At 39.3% G+C, this 15,662-nt stretch overlaps 2 protein-coding genes across 2 annotated transcripts in view; both read right to left on the reverse strand.

Moving 5' to 3' along the window:
- The window catches only part of LOC134218459 (hyccin-like), an 83,753-nt gene that overhangs the window by 53,485 nt on the left and 14,606 nt on the right, over window positions 1–15,662 (reverse strand). The gene's annotated exons all lie outside the window — the stretch shown is intronic.
- Window positions 546–2,080, reverse strand: LOC134208924 (uncharacterized). The gene is made up of 4 exons (XM_062684886.1): window positions 1,958–2,080; window positions 1,445–1,531; window positions 679–1,225; window positions 546–613 (listed from the first exon to the last, which is right to left on the reverse strand). Exons 1-4 carry the CDS (start codon window positions 2,078–2,080, stop codon window positions 546–548), a joined length of 825 nt encoding a protein of 274 aa, XP_062540870.1.

The following is a 15,662-nucleotide window of genomic DNA, read 5'->3' on the forward strand; positions in this document are numbered from 1 at the left end:
ATTTCTAACCGAAAAAATGAAGAACTAAACTCTGTTTTAAAAAATCTCAGAAATACCTAAATAAAAATAAAAAATATACAAAATGATTCGATTATGACATTATGCTGGTCAGTAGAAATATAGTGATACTTGGCGTGATTGGTGGTGTAACCTGTGTAGCAAGCGCAGTGTGAAAAACTATAATTGTGCAAATGTAGGAAGTGTGAGTTTACAACAGATTGGTGGTTCACGAACACGCACACTCGAATCCACATCATGACACGCGGCGGACGAGACTTCGATTGCGTACGCAGTGCGGTTTGCTTTGGGTGGGGAATCACGGTGAATCGGAGCACTCCCGAGAGCACTGCACCCGGGGAATAATGTTTCCATCAGACCCTCGAATCTCGCCGATTGTGGTTGGGGTGACAGGATGAATGCACAAAGCCGGATGCGGATATAGATAAATTGGCAAACAGTGAAAGCCTGGACTACAAAGATGCACATACCTGGAAGCTTCTTGGTGCCCGGAATGGAAGCGTTGGTGATCATCGACTTCGATACCGTCACCGTGAGTGAGCGGTCGCTGGGGTGAGTGCCACACTAATTCCCATCGGACCATCACTTGGTTGACCTAGAATAAGATAAATGACTGATTTAATAACATCCTTATCGTTTCAGAGGTTCTCAAAAACTTACCAGAAGGATTCGCATGCAGCGAATTCCGTATTGCATTCGTAACTAATATCACTTCCGGTAGCATCTCATAACAGGCCCGGTTATGCAGATCGTTAACCGCCTCAATGGCAGCCGAAGCAAATTCGTTGAACATGGCAAAATAGTTGGCGTGTGCAAGTTCCACCAGAAACTGCGAGTTGATCGCTATTCGCGGAACGGGTTTGCTACTGGAAAGCGAGGATTGATTGGGGAGCTGGACGCCGACTGCGGTGACGTCCGGATCGGTTCCATAGCCGATGGTCGGTGCATGTGGCCACCGATCTTGGAAAAACCCTGATTGACCAGCAGCGAGGTTTATTTCGGCACAGGTGATAAAGGAGCGGGTTTGTGAATCCTGGTTCAAAGCGCTGTTGTTGGTTGTAGGTGAACAGCAGGGGCCAATCATCACCTTCAATCGGTTTTTGGGCATTGATCGATTCCGATCGACGAGCGAAGCAGGCCCCAGCTGATTTCCTTTGTTACTGTTCTCCTCCCAGCGTCTTAAATCACTTGGGTGTAGAGTTTTTTCCTGCAAGAAGAGATAAACAAAAGTATTATGTTAATAGTATGCAAATAAACAAAAGTATTCTATAATTAGACGGCTAGACGGAAACTTGGGAAGGTCGCAAAAAATGTTCGGAGAGATCAGGTCGTCCTTTCCAGACTGCGAACTGGGCACTAGCGGATATCAAGCAACTTTTCCGGAGGTTTACTCCCCTTTCGCAAAATTTTGCGATACTCTACGAACCTGCGGATGTACCCTGGCTACCTTGATACCAACTACGAACCCAAACTCCTTGACAAAAGACAACGACTGAACTCCAACATTATCACCCTACAAAACAGACAACCGACCAAAGCATTTTTAAAAACAGAAAATGGCCAGTTTTAAATTATACTCAGCAGCAAATCAGTTAAGAATAAATGCTCAAGAAATGAGTCAGTTTTGAATTTCATAAATTTATATGAAAATTATTCTCCATGAAAGCTCATCAATAGTGATAGAATTTGTAAACGCCTAGGATAAAACGCGTAAGATGTATCGATTAGGCTGCATTTGTTCAAGAATAAATAAGTAAATAAATTTATCAATTTTTGATATTTCGCTATGATTTTCATTCAACACTTTGAGATCATTCCTCATTTTAATTCCTTGATTATCTAACTTCCTCACTTCAAAGCAATATAGATTTTCCCTAATTCACTCACCTCATGGTAGATCGATGCCTGGGCCAGCACCACGGCATCCCGAAAGGCTCACCTTCGCGGAGCCATCGTCCCGAGCTGACTTCGATGTTGTAGATGCAGATGAGCAACGTTTCGATCGACCAGCATCGCTTCTTATCGCCCTAACGCCACCGAGCTCGAGATACAGATATATCATCATCGGCACGAACTGCAGCGTAAAGCCGCCTCAAGCTCGATTTCGTTCGAGCGGTAGAAGCTGCACAGGCTGATTCTAAACCGGGTAGATGAAGCTGCAACGATGCAAAAGGAAAATAGCATGATGGGAGGGATCGATTAATTTAATTAAACCGGATACCAATAACGATAAAAAAGTGGCTTACATCTTTATACTTGGCACGTTCGTTCAGGACGGTGTACAGGGCCTTAGAGATTTCGTAGTCGGTCTCATGCTGGGCAGCGAAGGATCGCAGCTCGGATTCTTGCAGCGAGCTGTACTCCGAGATCCAGTCCGAGATGATAGACTCGGCCATCTTCCACCGCCAACACCACCGTTAGGCAACTCCCTCTCACTCAACAAACGACGGAGTGTTCGCCGAAAGTCAAATCATCCAGAGCGATGATTAGTTTTTACGTTGCTGCTGCTAGCTGGATTCAATTCAGTATGCAAGGCGGGATGCCACATAAATGGTGCTGTAGCTTGCCGTCAGCGAACTCTGATGAGCGGGTGTTTCCACGATTTATGACGGCTGACTTCGGAAGGGAATGGCACTATTTACATTTTAGAGTACCTGTGGGCGGAAGTGAAAAAAAGTAAAACTACATTAAGCTGAATAAATATTGATTGTATTTTAGAGCCAAATAGAACATGTTTTATCGTACGGCAAAAATTATGTTCAAAGGCTGTAGGTAAAGGTCCATATAAAAGAACTATTGAAGATTTTATTATAATGAGAAACCAATACAACTCCTTTACGCAATGAGTCAATCGCCCCCCATCCATTTCACAAATTCACTACATGCACAGATATATGAGGCTGGCTGTCGTTGTGCACGTCCCAAGCGCTCAGATTCAAGCCTTGGGTGTAAAACGTTGAATCACTGGATCACGCAGAGAGCAATTATCATAAAGCGAAAAACGATAATGCAACTTCGTCATAGATAGCTCGACGACGCCGCGGTTCTGTTGAACGACCTCTCAATCGATTCTGTTGCAATGGTTTTACTAATGCTTGGCCTGTCTGTGATTCAGTGATTGATATATGTTAGCGCCATTCAATTTATTGCTTCTGTTTTATTTGGATATTATTGACAGATATCCATATTCCGATATAAACTGAAAATTTACCTCTTTTTCAACTCAACGTTTAGTACTATTCTACTTGATTCCACTATTCCATATTTTGATATCAGCATTCGTCTCACTGCTAAAGTTAAAATAGGTAGGTATGTGTTCAAATGTACATCGGATCTATAATTGCCGTTATCATCAAGCCCAATTCCCTTTCACTGATCTCCTCAATTGTTATTAGTTTTGTCGATTGTGTTTAGTCATGAGAACAACGTAGGAAAAGGCAGACGTATGTACAACACGTTCAAATTGTTCTCTATCCATAATTCATTAAAGATGTGATAAATAATGTGTAATTATTATCGCCACATGTATATCATATAACATATAATATATAACATGTCTTACTGATTTCACGATCGGTATCTGTTATATTCTATCACCGCAACATTAACTTATCAATACCAAAGAGATTATAGTAAATAATTGACCGTGGACTTCCAATGCTGGAAAAAGTTCAATATTTTTACAGCCACAAAGCACCAGAGGCGGAAATATAATCAGCAAAGGAACACGAATCAAGATGATAGGTCTACTAGTTTACGAAAAATTTAGAGATCCAATAAAATTAGGCAATGCAAAATGCCAGCGACGTGGCATGTATGAGTAGAGGCTAATCAGAAGCTGCAGGTGTTAATCTACCAATGTCTCTTGGCAAAGCAACCTTAACAAGAGAATAAAGAACGCTGATGTATAAATTTAATCTGGACCCAGATCAATACTAAAGCGAGCTGAGTGATTGAGATATTTTATTGTGGCCGTACATAACCCTCTTTTGTGTGTATAGAATAATAGAAATCTGCAACCCGGCACCTGCTTGAACCTTGGGTAGTGTAGTGGGTTGGATCCCACAAGTCCCGACCCACTAAAACCAAAACCCCTCTTCTCCAGATCATTAAACCCCGGCCTGCAATTAAGCAATACAATACAGGGGGGGTGACTATTGAGCATTGCACAATAATGCACAACCAGTGTACGAAAGACAGACTGGCACTACATATGCTATATTGAACCAATTTTCCCCAACAATCATCCACCTGAACCATAAAAGGATTGTCAGTAAGAATCGATTCAGTACCTTTAGGCCTCGCATATACTCCAAGCTGGCATCTGAGTGGCGACCCATGCAGTCCTCACCTATTGCAGCAACCCTCTTGTCCTGCATCAGAAATGTACCGCCGTACCGGGGAGAAGACCATAGCATGCCACAACAACAATCCTACCAGCATAAGCAGACTAACCTCACTCATCCGCGGGGGACCACCGTACCGGAGGTGACAATAACGGTACCCCACGGGCTAAGGAACTCGCTACAACACTCCTACCTCAGCATAGGTGGAACAACTCACTATTCTGTCGTATCGGAGGTACCCGGTTAGTACTCGCTACGACACTCATACCTCATAGTCCCTTTATCAAAGCAGACCTTTCAATTCACTGACTGGTACGCTTGAGTGTCCCGTCCTCTGCTTCAGACCCGAAAGTGGTCCGAAACAGTTCAGTTTCAGGGTAGTAAATCTATGAGAGAATACAAGATAGAGAAGGAAAGTGTGGAACGGCTTGTTGTCCGCTACCGGCTCTAGAGACTGCTATGGAACCTATTTATTAGGGAATTGTTTGTAGAGGTAAAAACGGCTGTGTTTATATACCTGATAGATGTTTCGACAGTTTGTGATCGCTACGATAGAGTTCGCTATTGTTTAGAAACTTTTGATATTATTTATATGTTTAAAGGGAAACGGTTGAAATCCGTCTTCTAGTGCTGGTGATTGCCAAATAAGCTATGCAGATTGATATGATAGAGGAACGTGCAATTTGAGATTAGTATGATGACATTGGTTTTAGTTTGGGAACATAAAACACAAAAGAACCCAGAAGGGTTGGGGGAACAAATTGCTAATTATTTGACGCCTATAAATAAAAATAAGCAAACTGAATAAACATAAAAATAAATCAACAAATTTTACACTTTTGGATGAACATAAATTTTTATTTTTATTTTCCTTATGAATCACCATATAGAGGTGACCGGGGCAATATGGGCCACCTAAGGAAATCGTTCCGAAAAGCGCTGAAAAGCTAAAAAACATCATTTAAATGTAGTTGACTTATACTGAGAATGTTACCTTTTTCATATTACGTCGATGAATGACGAAAAATGCGTTGGTAATTTTAGAAGATGCACTTTTGAAAATGTATTGATTTCAATGTGTGTTCCCGACTATACCGGGCAAGTACATATGAGGCCACCCATTTGGGGCAGTATGGGCCAAAACGTTTATTTAGGCGAAAAAAGTATCGTAATATGGAATAATATGATATTCCTACAACAGTTTGGAGTATTCCATACCAAATAAAATCAATAAACCGCACAACTGCGGACTGATTTGCTGCCACCGATTTGCCACTCTTCACCGTTTGAAAACAGCCACATTTCCAATTGATTAATGATCATTTTTCTCGTTTCGATCGCAGTAATGCGCTGGGTTATGTAATTTTTCCGTGATGAATCTTACATATATGTATAAAATTCTTGTCTTTGACTACTGAAATTTGAATTTGTTCGCATTTTAAGGCCTGATATCTTGCTCTGTGCAGGTATGAGACTGGTTTTGGGAAAAAAAAAGTTTTATGACAAATTTAGATTTGTATCAATACAAACATGTGTACACAATATTATTATAATTTTAATATATCTTTTGATTGTGATGTATTTTTGACCTGTATTTTAATCAGTGGTTTTATTAATAAAACCTTATTTATAAACTTCAAATCCGAATAATAATTGTTGCCTATGCAGCGAAAAAAATTTACATTTTTCAAGTAGTATTTTCATGTTTGAGATTGAATTTTAATGCAGTTTCACGTTGATGCGTAATGTAAGGGGAGCATCCCTCCTTACAAAGATCATATAATTTTTACATGATACGCCTACTTGTCAATAAGCTCAAAAATGAGGTGAAGCTCATATGGCCTGTGACCATATGTTTCATATATTATACCCATACTGCCCTCATATACATAAAATAAATTGCCTTTAAATGCCCCTCCAAAAACGATCACTTTCAAATTGCCTGAAATGTTGCCAGGACTCCTATATCACCAAAAAGAAGCTGAAAGACATGTGAGGACTTTTTGAATTAAAATCATATTTGACCTCCCCTATGTTCCAGCCTTTATATAAAACTAGCGAAAGAAACCCAGCTTTTCACGGGTGTTACAAATGTCACAATGAACTGTTTGCAGCACCGCACTTTAAATCAATTTCCCAAAATTGTATTCTAATGATTTTTTTACATTTTTCCGTTAAATTCACCAACTTTTTATATATACAAACCTTGCGAATCCCAAAACGAATCGATCAGGGGAAAAAATTTGCAAATCGGTCAACCCGTTCAGTGAGTTACTAAATCGTCAGGAAGCTGAAATCTCAACTCATTTTGTATTATATCTTCTTCTTCTTATTGGCATTGTCCCCTTATACTTTGGGACAAGAGCCGCCTCCGCAGCTTAGTGTTCATAAAAGCACTTCCACAGTTATTAGGCTGCGAGGTTTCTAAGCCAAGTTACCATTTTGCTTTCGTATCATCCTTAGAGGCCAATACAATGATACTTGTATGCCCAGGGAAGTCGAGACAATTTCCAATCCGAAAATTACCTGAGACCGGCACCGAAGTCGAACCCAGCCACCCTCAACGCATATGAAGGTCTTGCTTTGTAGCCGCGCGTCTTACCGCACGGCTAAGGAGGGCCCCTAGTATTATTTAGAAGAAGATAATTTGTTCAAGCAAAGGCGTCCCAAACTCCCAAGCTCCCAATCATTTGATGCCTGACAAAAATGAAAATAATCGAACTGAAAAACAATATTACTCTTTTGATCTATCCCGGGTCAGCTGGCTGACATGAGTTAAAAATGTGTTCCATGCGTGCCTCCCACTTTAAGAAACAAAAGAATCACACTCAGCAGGCATTGTTGATAAATTGCACCACTGGTTTGAACTAGGGATCCTATAATGAGAGATATACGAAAGCGGCCATTGTAAGCCAATCGAGCATTGGAGAACTGTATCAAAACGTGAGCCAAATGAACGTTGTTATTAGTTGCAGATTGAGACGAGGAATTTACGAGAGGTATTGAGATGAATTTTAAGAAAGAAAAGTTCTTCATCGAATAAACAATTTGTTTCTTACTTTCGCGAGTAGAAGTAATCTAGTTTTATCTTGTATCGTGGTTCGCCTCCATATTTAAAATTGCACTTCTTTATTTTAGTGATAAAGCTTGATTTAGAAACACTTCTGTTAGTGGACAGACAAACATATTCCAAATTGTTATCAAATGCAAGAAGTCACTATACAAGCTTCAACATTCTTGCGCTGGGGCAAGTGCTGGAAGCATTTGCAAACAAAAGTAACAGCGTTGCTAAATCGTCTGGAAAAGTATTTGCATATCTCTCATTATAGGATCCCTAGTTTGAACCGTCTGTTACGCCTTCTAAGAATCTGATACGTGGAAGCTAACGATTTACGATCCTGAAATTGATGCGAGAAAAAATAAGTTAGTGAATTTCTCAAAACCCTGACTACCCCACATCACACTGGCCCGTTTGGAGTTAATATTTCTTTTTTTTTAATTTCTATAACAATTCATCCCTCCAGTAGCCTTGCGAGCATGAGATGACGAGTTCGATTGTCGGTCCGGTCTAGGATGTTTTCGAGTTGGAAACATTTTCGACACCCTGGGCATAGTGTATCCATAGTACATACTCATGCAATGGCGGGCATAGAAAAGCTTTCAATTAATAACTGGGGAAATGCTAATAGAATACTAAGTTGAAAAGCTAGGCCAGTTCCAGTTGGAATGTAGAGCCATGGAGAAGAGAGGAAGAAAAACAATTCATCCCGCTCAACTCCCCATATTACTCATCACCCTTATTCTTGATGATATGGAAATGCTAATATCATCTTCCAAACTTGGACGTACATGTTCATGATAGCATTAGAGGCGAAAGTATAGAATTGATAAGTTCCGTTAGGATACGGCGGAGGCATGAACACGAATGTTTTATAAGAAGTCTGATTTGAAAGCGAGCGGAGACAATGTTTGTGATGGCCACATATCGCTTTGACCTTCCTTCTACCAAGCTCCCGTATGAAGGGGAGGGGAAGAATATCAGTGTGGAAGCTGATATATCTCCACTGGCAAAAGCGAAATTGGTTTGCCGAATGGAGATATATCAAGCTTCCCACAATGATGTTCTTCCTCCCTCTTCATACGGGGAAGCGCTATGGCAGAATGAAGGTCGTAGCGATATAAAGCATCACAAATATTGCCCTCCGCTCGCTTTTCTTAAATCGACTTCTATAAAACATTCTTCAGTCGTCAGACCCCAATCTGAACAGGTATCAATTATACGCCTAATGCTATCATGAATATGTCCGTTTGAAATATGATTAGCATTTCCATATCATTGTAAATCGTTTAACTTCACGTAGAAGTAACACACACGAAATCATTAATTTACCCTTATTCTTGTTTACGTACGAACGTGCTTTCGAACGAAAGCTGATGCGCATTCTCGTTTACGCCAGCAAAATCAAATTGGGAAACGATTCGAACGAATCAGCATGTTCGGGAATGTTTCATTTCGTCCGTAAACAAGAATAGGAGTGCATATGTATAACGAATGCTTGACTATTACTATACTAAGTATAGTAAAAGACCGGAAGTAATCATGGGGCCCGCCACCACCTTTAACTAATGTTGTTTTCTTTATGATGCAAAATACAATCTCAAAACAGTAATTATCACCTGTCAATATTTGATTTCATCTTGATAGCTAGCTAGTAATTAGTGATACTGAAACATATGATCCGCTGTTTTTTTGCACTTAATGTGATTATAGAATGAAGCCAGAAATCGGCCATTTTGTAAACCACGTGCTTTTCCAATATATTTTTCAATAGCACGAGAGAAAGAACCATAAACGCGTATGGGGGCTGAAATAATGGTAATTGAGTCGTTTGTTAGATTATGCTGAACAATCACTAATTTGATTTTTGGCCTCGTACGAAAACATATTACGCCAGATTTGGGCTTTTTGAAATATATGTAGATAAACGTGTGGTGAATTTTAAATTCACCACGGGCTTCATTCTATAATCACCTTAACACAGTTCAGTGAACTTATTATATAAATTAACTCATTCTCGTCGATGACAGAATAATTGGTAGCCATAGCTATGTTGTAGTCAGTCTAATCTGATGTAAATTTGTTTCAAACCATCAAGCATCAGTGGGCAATCAAAGTTAATCTTGTGCTGTTGTTGCCCTTGATAAATATTTTGGACGAAAAACACCAACTACAGGAACTACACATCCTACAGTCTCGTTTCTCCAGTGCTAGCACTGGTTGTGTAGCGCTTGATCTCGAAGTGGCAAAATGTCGCGGTCCACGGTTCGCAAATGAAGCGTAACGCAACCGAAGATGAATCTAGCAAGATAGGTAGAAGATTGTTAACACTGGCAAAGCATTTAGGCGGGTGTGGTAACTTAATTTAAAAAAAATCGGATTTGATCATATCAACAACAAGAATGTAGCGGATAAATGTTACAATAAATTAACACAAATAGATAGAAAACATTAGTTAGCGATCAATTAGCATTGTGTAAATCGCACAAATTCGTAGGTGGTGTGGAACAGCATCACTTCCATCCGTTATAACAGATATTGATTTGGGACTAATCACTATCTCTTAAGGTGGAAGCAATGCACTCTCCAATAGTCGAGATTTGTCCTGGCCATGTCCTTGCAAATGCTGAGGAAAGTAAAGGATGGTTAGTTGGACACCTACTTAAGACAGATGCAGAGAACTCTACGACCTGTCATAAGTGCCACGAGGGGTTTTGGAATTGTTAGTGTGGAAAATTATAACAGCAGGAATCGCTTTGAGCATGAGCATCAGCATGATTGACCGCCCACGGTTACTCCTCCTTTATTGCCAGGTCATCTGTAATTACACAGAGAACCAACAGATGAAATTTGGGACTAACATCATCTTCAATGTGTAAAAACTGGTGACCCAAAAATAAGCAATACCGAATGCAGGCCGTGTCCGAATGCAGGTAAATTAAGAAATGGGTAGGAGAATGTTGACGTGATACTCGCTTTGATGGAAGCCGACGAGCAGAACACAATTTCGGTGATCGGCTGATCGTTCTGCTCACCGCACAAAGCAGAACAAAACTTTGATGACCAGCCGATCGTTCTGCTTACTGAAGAAAACATGTCTGGACGCGATTCAAACTTTAATTTTGTAATTAATTCACTCACACGCACGAAACAGAACAAAATTTCGGTTACCGGCCGATCGTTCTGCTTACCACACAAAGTACAACAAAATTTTGATGACCGGCCGATAGTTCTGCTTACTGGAAAAAATACGTTTGCACGCGATCTCCGATCATTTTACGTTCAATACAAAACACGATAAAATCTGCACTGAACTGATTGTTGCACTTTCCTCAGTTTACTCACCCACATAGCAGAATCAGACATTTTGATAACCGCGCGACCGCGTACTGCGTCCAACACAAAACACGAACAAACTTGCACTCTTTACCTTCATGATTCTGCGACGAAGAGAAAACAAAAACTAATACAATGCAGGCTCGGTCGCTTCTGCATACTGAGAATCGTGTTACTCCGACCGAATCGACGCGCAGTAATCTGTTAACTCGAAATTTAAACTTGAATTATTAATATAAAAAGTATAGATAGCGGAATGTATCTCAGGGCACCCGCTGGTAATATTCAGATTTGTCTTTTATAAAAAATTAAAACACATTAATATGTTTAAGAATATACAGAAATTAGTGAAAATATTTTCAAAATTGTAAAAACCTGAAGGTTTGTAAATATATGAAAACATTTAAGTAAAAGTAAATATCTGTATTTGTAAATATATGGAAACAATAACCCTTTCCTTCCCATTTTTGCTGGGATTTCCTATGTGCATGGGACAGTTATGCCTATAACAGCAGTGTAGAGCTCCATCAAATTTTGCACCTTCCAACATTTATCGAATTGTTTCAACAACAAAAAGCATTATTTGGCAAAACTTGATGGTAGCATTAGACTGCTAATATAATCAATTTAGTGTAAAAATAGTTGAAATATAATAACAGGGTGGCCACTGAAATTCGATTTTCAAATTCCCGGTTTTTCCCGCTTTTCCCGGTATTTTTTGTTAAATTTTCCCGGTTTTATTTAACTTGAAAAAAATGTTAAGAGTTTTTATACTTTAACTAGATATTTTATTTTCTGACCAAACCGGAGGCTAGTTTTATATCGAAGCAACTGATAATTTATAACGAACGAAGTTAGATTCATGAAATTACCTGCAACGTGTTATGCGAAAATGGTTTTTATAAAAAGGCACACTGAAATTGTGCGCTTCGTTACCATGTAGTTAGTGTTAACCGGCATTTAGTCAATATCGAATTGTAATTCTGGCGCCAATAATTACAATGATTTAATTTTTTTCTTAGAACTTGCAACTTTGCAAAACATTCGTATTTTTTTCTTGGATGCACAACTTTCGTTAGTTTCTGACAGTGCCAATGGAAATTGCATGCCAGTCTAGTAGGGTTCTTTCTTCTTAAAGCACAAAGTTCACAGAAAGCAATAAAGTTATAGTTATAGTATAGCCGACATCTTTTTGATGTTCAGCTCTCGAACGTTACCATTCAATATTAATATATTTAAATGTTTTAAGCTTTGAAACCTATTCATTATTCACCGTGTAACAAATTAGAAAACTGTCTTAAAGTATCTTTTTCACCATCATCGCCTTTTATAATATTAGGTTAGTTGTGTAAAAATACTGAACTAAGGATATTTTACTCTTCAGAATATTACAGATATATTCACGAAGTATTAAAAAATTACCATTTTCAATTATTTGTAGAATTTTCAAATATAATTCCAAACGACTCTTGAACATGTGTTAAAATATATATTTTTTTACCATTTTCATTTTTTTCGAATTGTGGGCAATTGGAAATTACATATAAATAACAGCAGTACAATGGCAAACTTGGACATTAAATTCGAAAGAATTAATATTTCGATATTCGATTCTATGCTTTTATACCTTCCTAATAAAATATTATTTATTATATATGGCCGGGGTTCTACCAAATCACACCAAGCGCCAAAAAATAACTCATATTTTGCCCAAGTTTTTGTTTAACAGATTTAATTGATCACAAATAGTATAGGTCCTATACTATAGGATATCCCTCAACCCCTTAACTGAGGATATCCTACAACAAATGTACACATGTTGATTTGAAATAATTTCCGTTTTTCTTTTACGTACAAAATATCACACGTCAGTCAAAAAGCTGCTTACTCGAAATTGGAAGAGACAATTGGATCTAGAAAAAAAACTTATTTTTTCTAACTCACATATGTACTAAAATCAAATAACTCAGTTTTCCCGTCTTTTTCCCGCTTTTCCCGTTTTTCCCGGTTCGGTGGCCACCCTGTAATAAATATTGAAAACAATCATGTATCAATTGATTTACAATCAAAAACTTTTTTTTGTTTTCCACTAATTTTAGCTATGCCAAATAACTCTTGTTCTAGCATCTTTTTGATAGGTGATTCCTTCCTATTGAAATCTTTGAAAAAGTCGTGGGAAAGAGAGGGTTAAAGAGAGGAAGGAGATATTTGATATACGGTATGGAGACATCAATCAGACTAGCCTTATATGACTTGTATTTCGAATATTTAAAAATGTATGGTGATGTGTGCAAAGGTATGTAAATATAAAGTAATATTATTAATCGTAATATTACGAAAACGTAAGGGAAATGAAATCGATTTGGGAAAATGAAACATATCGAATCATATCAGGATGTTAAGCTTCATCTAATTCAGTATATTTTTGTTTTGACTCGATAAAACGTCTCGAAAAAAAATGAACAGTAATTCAATCATTTTTTTCAGGACAGCGACACAGTTTGCTATCTTAAAATGTAGCTTAGGGTGTATGTATTTATCATAAGAATTTGATGGATATTGAAATATTTACATTCATGAGATTGTCTACAATAAATTTCGGATTATTTTTTTTGTTTTTGGGAAAAAATAACCCAAGATTCAGACAAGACATGCGAAAAAATCAAAAGCCAAAAATAAACCAAATCAAACAAACTCTTTTGTACATTGCTATTGTTGGGTGGGTATCTATCTGCTAAATAATACACACAAAAAACACAATTCCACCTTCCGACTCTACATACACGCACTTTGACCTCAGCAAGGCCGCCTCCACTGTCTCGCACTAGAATTGAGTCAAGTGCGAGACACCGAAGACGGCCCCACCGCTGAGGCCGAAATACGCATCCGCAAAACTACAATCAGGTGGCGGAACAAAATAAGACAGTACCCAACCTGTCTTATGCCAATTGCAGACATTCCACTACAAAAAGCTTCAAAAAATTGTCTTGTTCAAATGTTGTACAAGTTTCACAACTCCGTGGGAATGCTACTAATAAATTTAAGAAAATCGAATTGGGATAAAGATATGACGAGAGAACTAACAGAGTGGAACAGAAGTATAAATCGGAAAGGGCTCACCGAATTTGTGTTATGAAAAAATTTCATCGTCAAACTGGAGGTAATGGAGCTTGAAATATCTATTGTCCTTCATCATCTGCTACAAGCAAAGAACATCCTTCATAGAACTTCTTATAGGTCTTGATTTTATTTAAGCTCCAACAGATTGAGGTGTTGAAGTTGATGAATTCTTGAACAATAACTCACAAAAAACAGGTAGCTAAACTGAAAAACTCAGCAGGAATCGCTTTGGTAGGATACAAACTAGGAAAGAGACAAGCTTGGAATTGAACCCACGACCTTTTCAAACCCGCCGATTTAAAAAAAAAATCAAGCACGTGGCTAAGAAAAATGAATGCATTTTTTTCGAGTGCGAGAGTTGCCTTTGGAAGGATTTAGTATGAGCATTAATGTAGCTAATAGCATAGAGCACATTATACGGTGTGAATACGTGGGCCATTGACGTCTCTAACGACAGTGAAAAACGTTTTCAATTAAGTTTTTAATTTCGGTGCATGAAAATAAAGTTTATTTACTAATAAGACATTATTTAATAATAAGACAAGTGAAAGTATACAATTGGCGAAAACATGTTTTGGTAGATTCGGCCGTCCCTTTGTCCATTGTGGGCTACGAAATGGTGAGTTGACATCCGGAAAGGAGCACCTAACATCTGCTCTGGTCCTCAAAAGCTTCAATACCCACGCTTCCACAGGTCTTCCGATGGCAATCGACCGCCAGCTAAGGGTTGCGTACTTGGCTGGTGGTGTAGCCTGGGCACTGTTGTCCTTCTGACATCAGCTAGAGTGAGAGGGTGCGTCCTGTGGCCTAGGATGTGGTGGGGTTTGACAGTGGGCTCTGTTGAACTTCTATAAAAGGCTGCACGTGTCCACAAGCAGGCCCCATCAAAGCGACCGTGTGCCGCTCAAAGCGCACTAGCCTAGTCCTGGTGTTGAGTGGGGCTTTAAACAAATTTGACCCGACTGATCGAGAGTCTGTTCACCAAAAAGGTGCGGCTCCAACAGCGTCTGTTCTGGCATCCAGCGGCTGAGTATGAAATGCTATTCCCCGGAAACTATACCTAAGATGGCAGCCCCATCCCGGTGGATAGGGAACCTTGGGTCAACAACCTACTGTTCCCGAAACATCAATTTGTTCGAGAATCCGATAATGAAAGAATACGGACGGATACGGCTACGACTCTTAGCGCAAAACAACGGACACAAATAGGAACATGGAACGTTTTAACCCTAGCCCAGATAAATTGGCACAACTTGCATGAAGCTTGAGATCCTGGGACTGAGTGAAGTCCGTTGGCCAACCTTTGAAGAACACAGAATAGAATTCCGAAGATCTGTTTGGACGACTTCAATGCGAAGATCGGATCCGACAACTAGAACCATGATTGCATTACGGTGTTAGAGAAATGAGCGAAAACGGAGAGCTGTTCGCAGAATTCTGTGGTAATAACGACAAGGTGATCTGGCCGGTTCACAAGGTCACGTGGGTCTTCCGTGACGGCTTTACAGAAAATTAAATCGACCACATCTGTTGTACGGAATAAACGTAGTGCTAATATCGCGTCTGATCATCACCTCATCATCGGCGAAATATGCCTGCGCATTGCGCGGATTCGTCGGCAGAAGGAAAGAGTTGGATGACGGTTCAACAAACGCCAACTGGAAGATGCCACGGTGGAACGATCCTTCGTTGAAGAACTGGAGATGCGTGCTGCAGATATTCCAGAAGGTGGCAGCGTGGAAGTCCAATGGACCCATCAAGAATGCCTTCATCACCACCAGCGA

The sequence above is a fragment of the Armigeres subalbatus genome, chromosome 2 (genome assembly GCF_024139115.2).
Source record: "Armigeres subalbatus isolate Guangzhou_Male chromosome 2, GZ_Asu_2, whole genome shotgun sequence".
NCBI classification, from domain to species: Eukaryota; Metazoa; Arthropoda; class Insecta; order Diptera; family Culicidae; genus Armigeres; species Armigeres subalbatus.

What these genes read in the sequence shown, in the direction of transcription:
- LOC134208924 (XM_062684886.1), bottom strand. Translation starts at nt 2,080, where the DNA reads ATGATATATCTGTATCTCGAGCTCGGTGGCGTTAGGGCGATAAGAAGC. An exon ending in GGGACGATGGCTCCGCGAAG is followed by an intron (nt 1,532 to 1,957) that starts GTGAGCCTTTCG and finishes TCTGTTTTGTAG; the next exon opens with GGTGATAATGTTGGAGTTCA. An exon ending in GCTGCATGCGAATCCTTCTG is followed by an intron (nt 614 to 678) that starts GTAAGTTTTTGA and finishes ATCTTATTCTAG; the next exon opens with GTCAACCAAGTGATGGTCCG.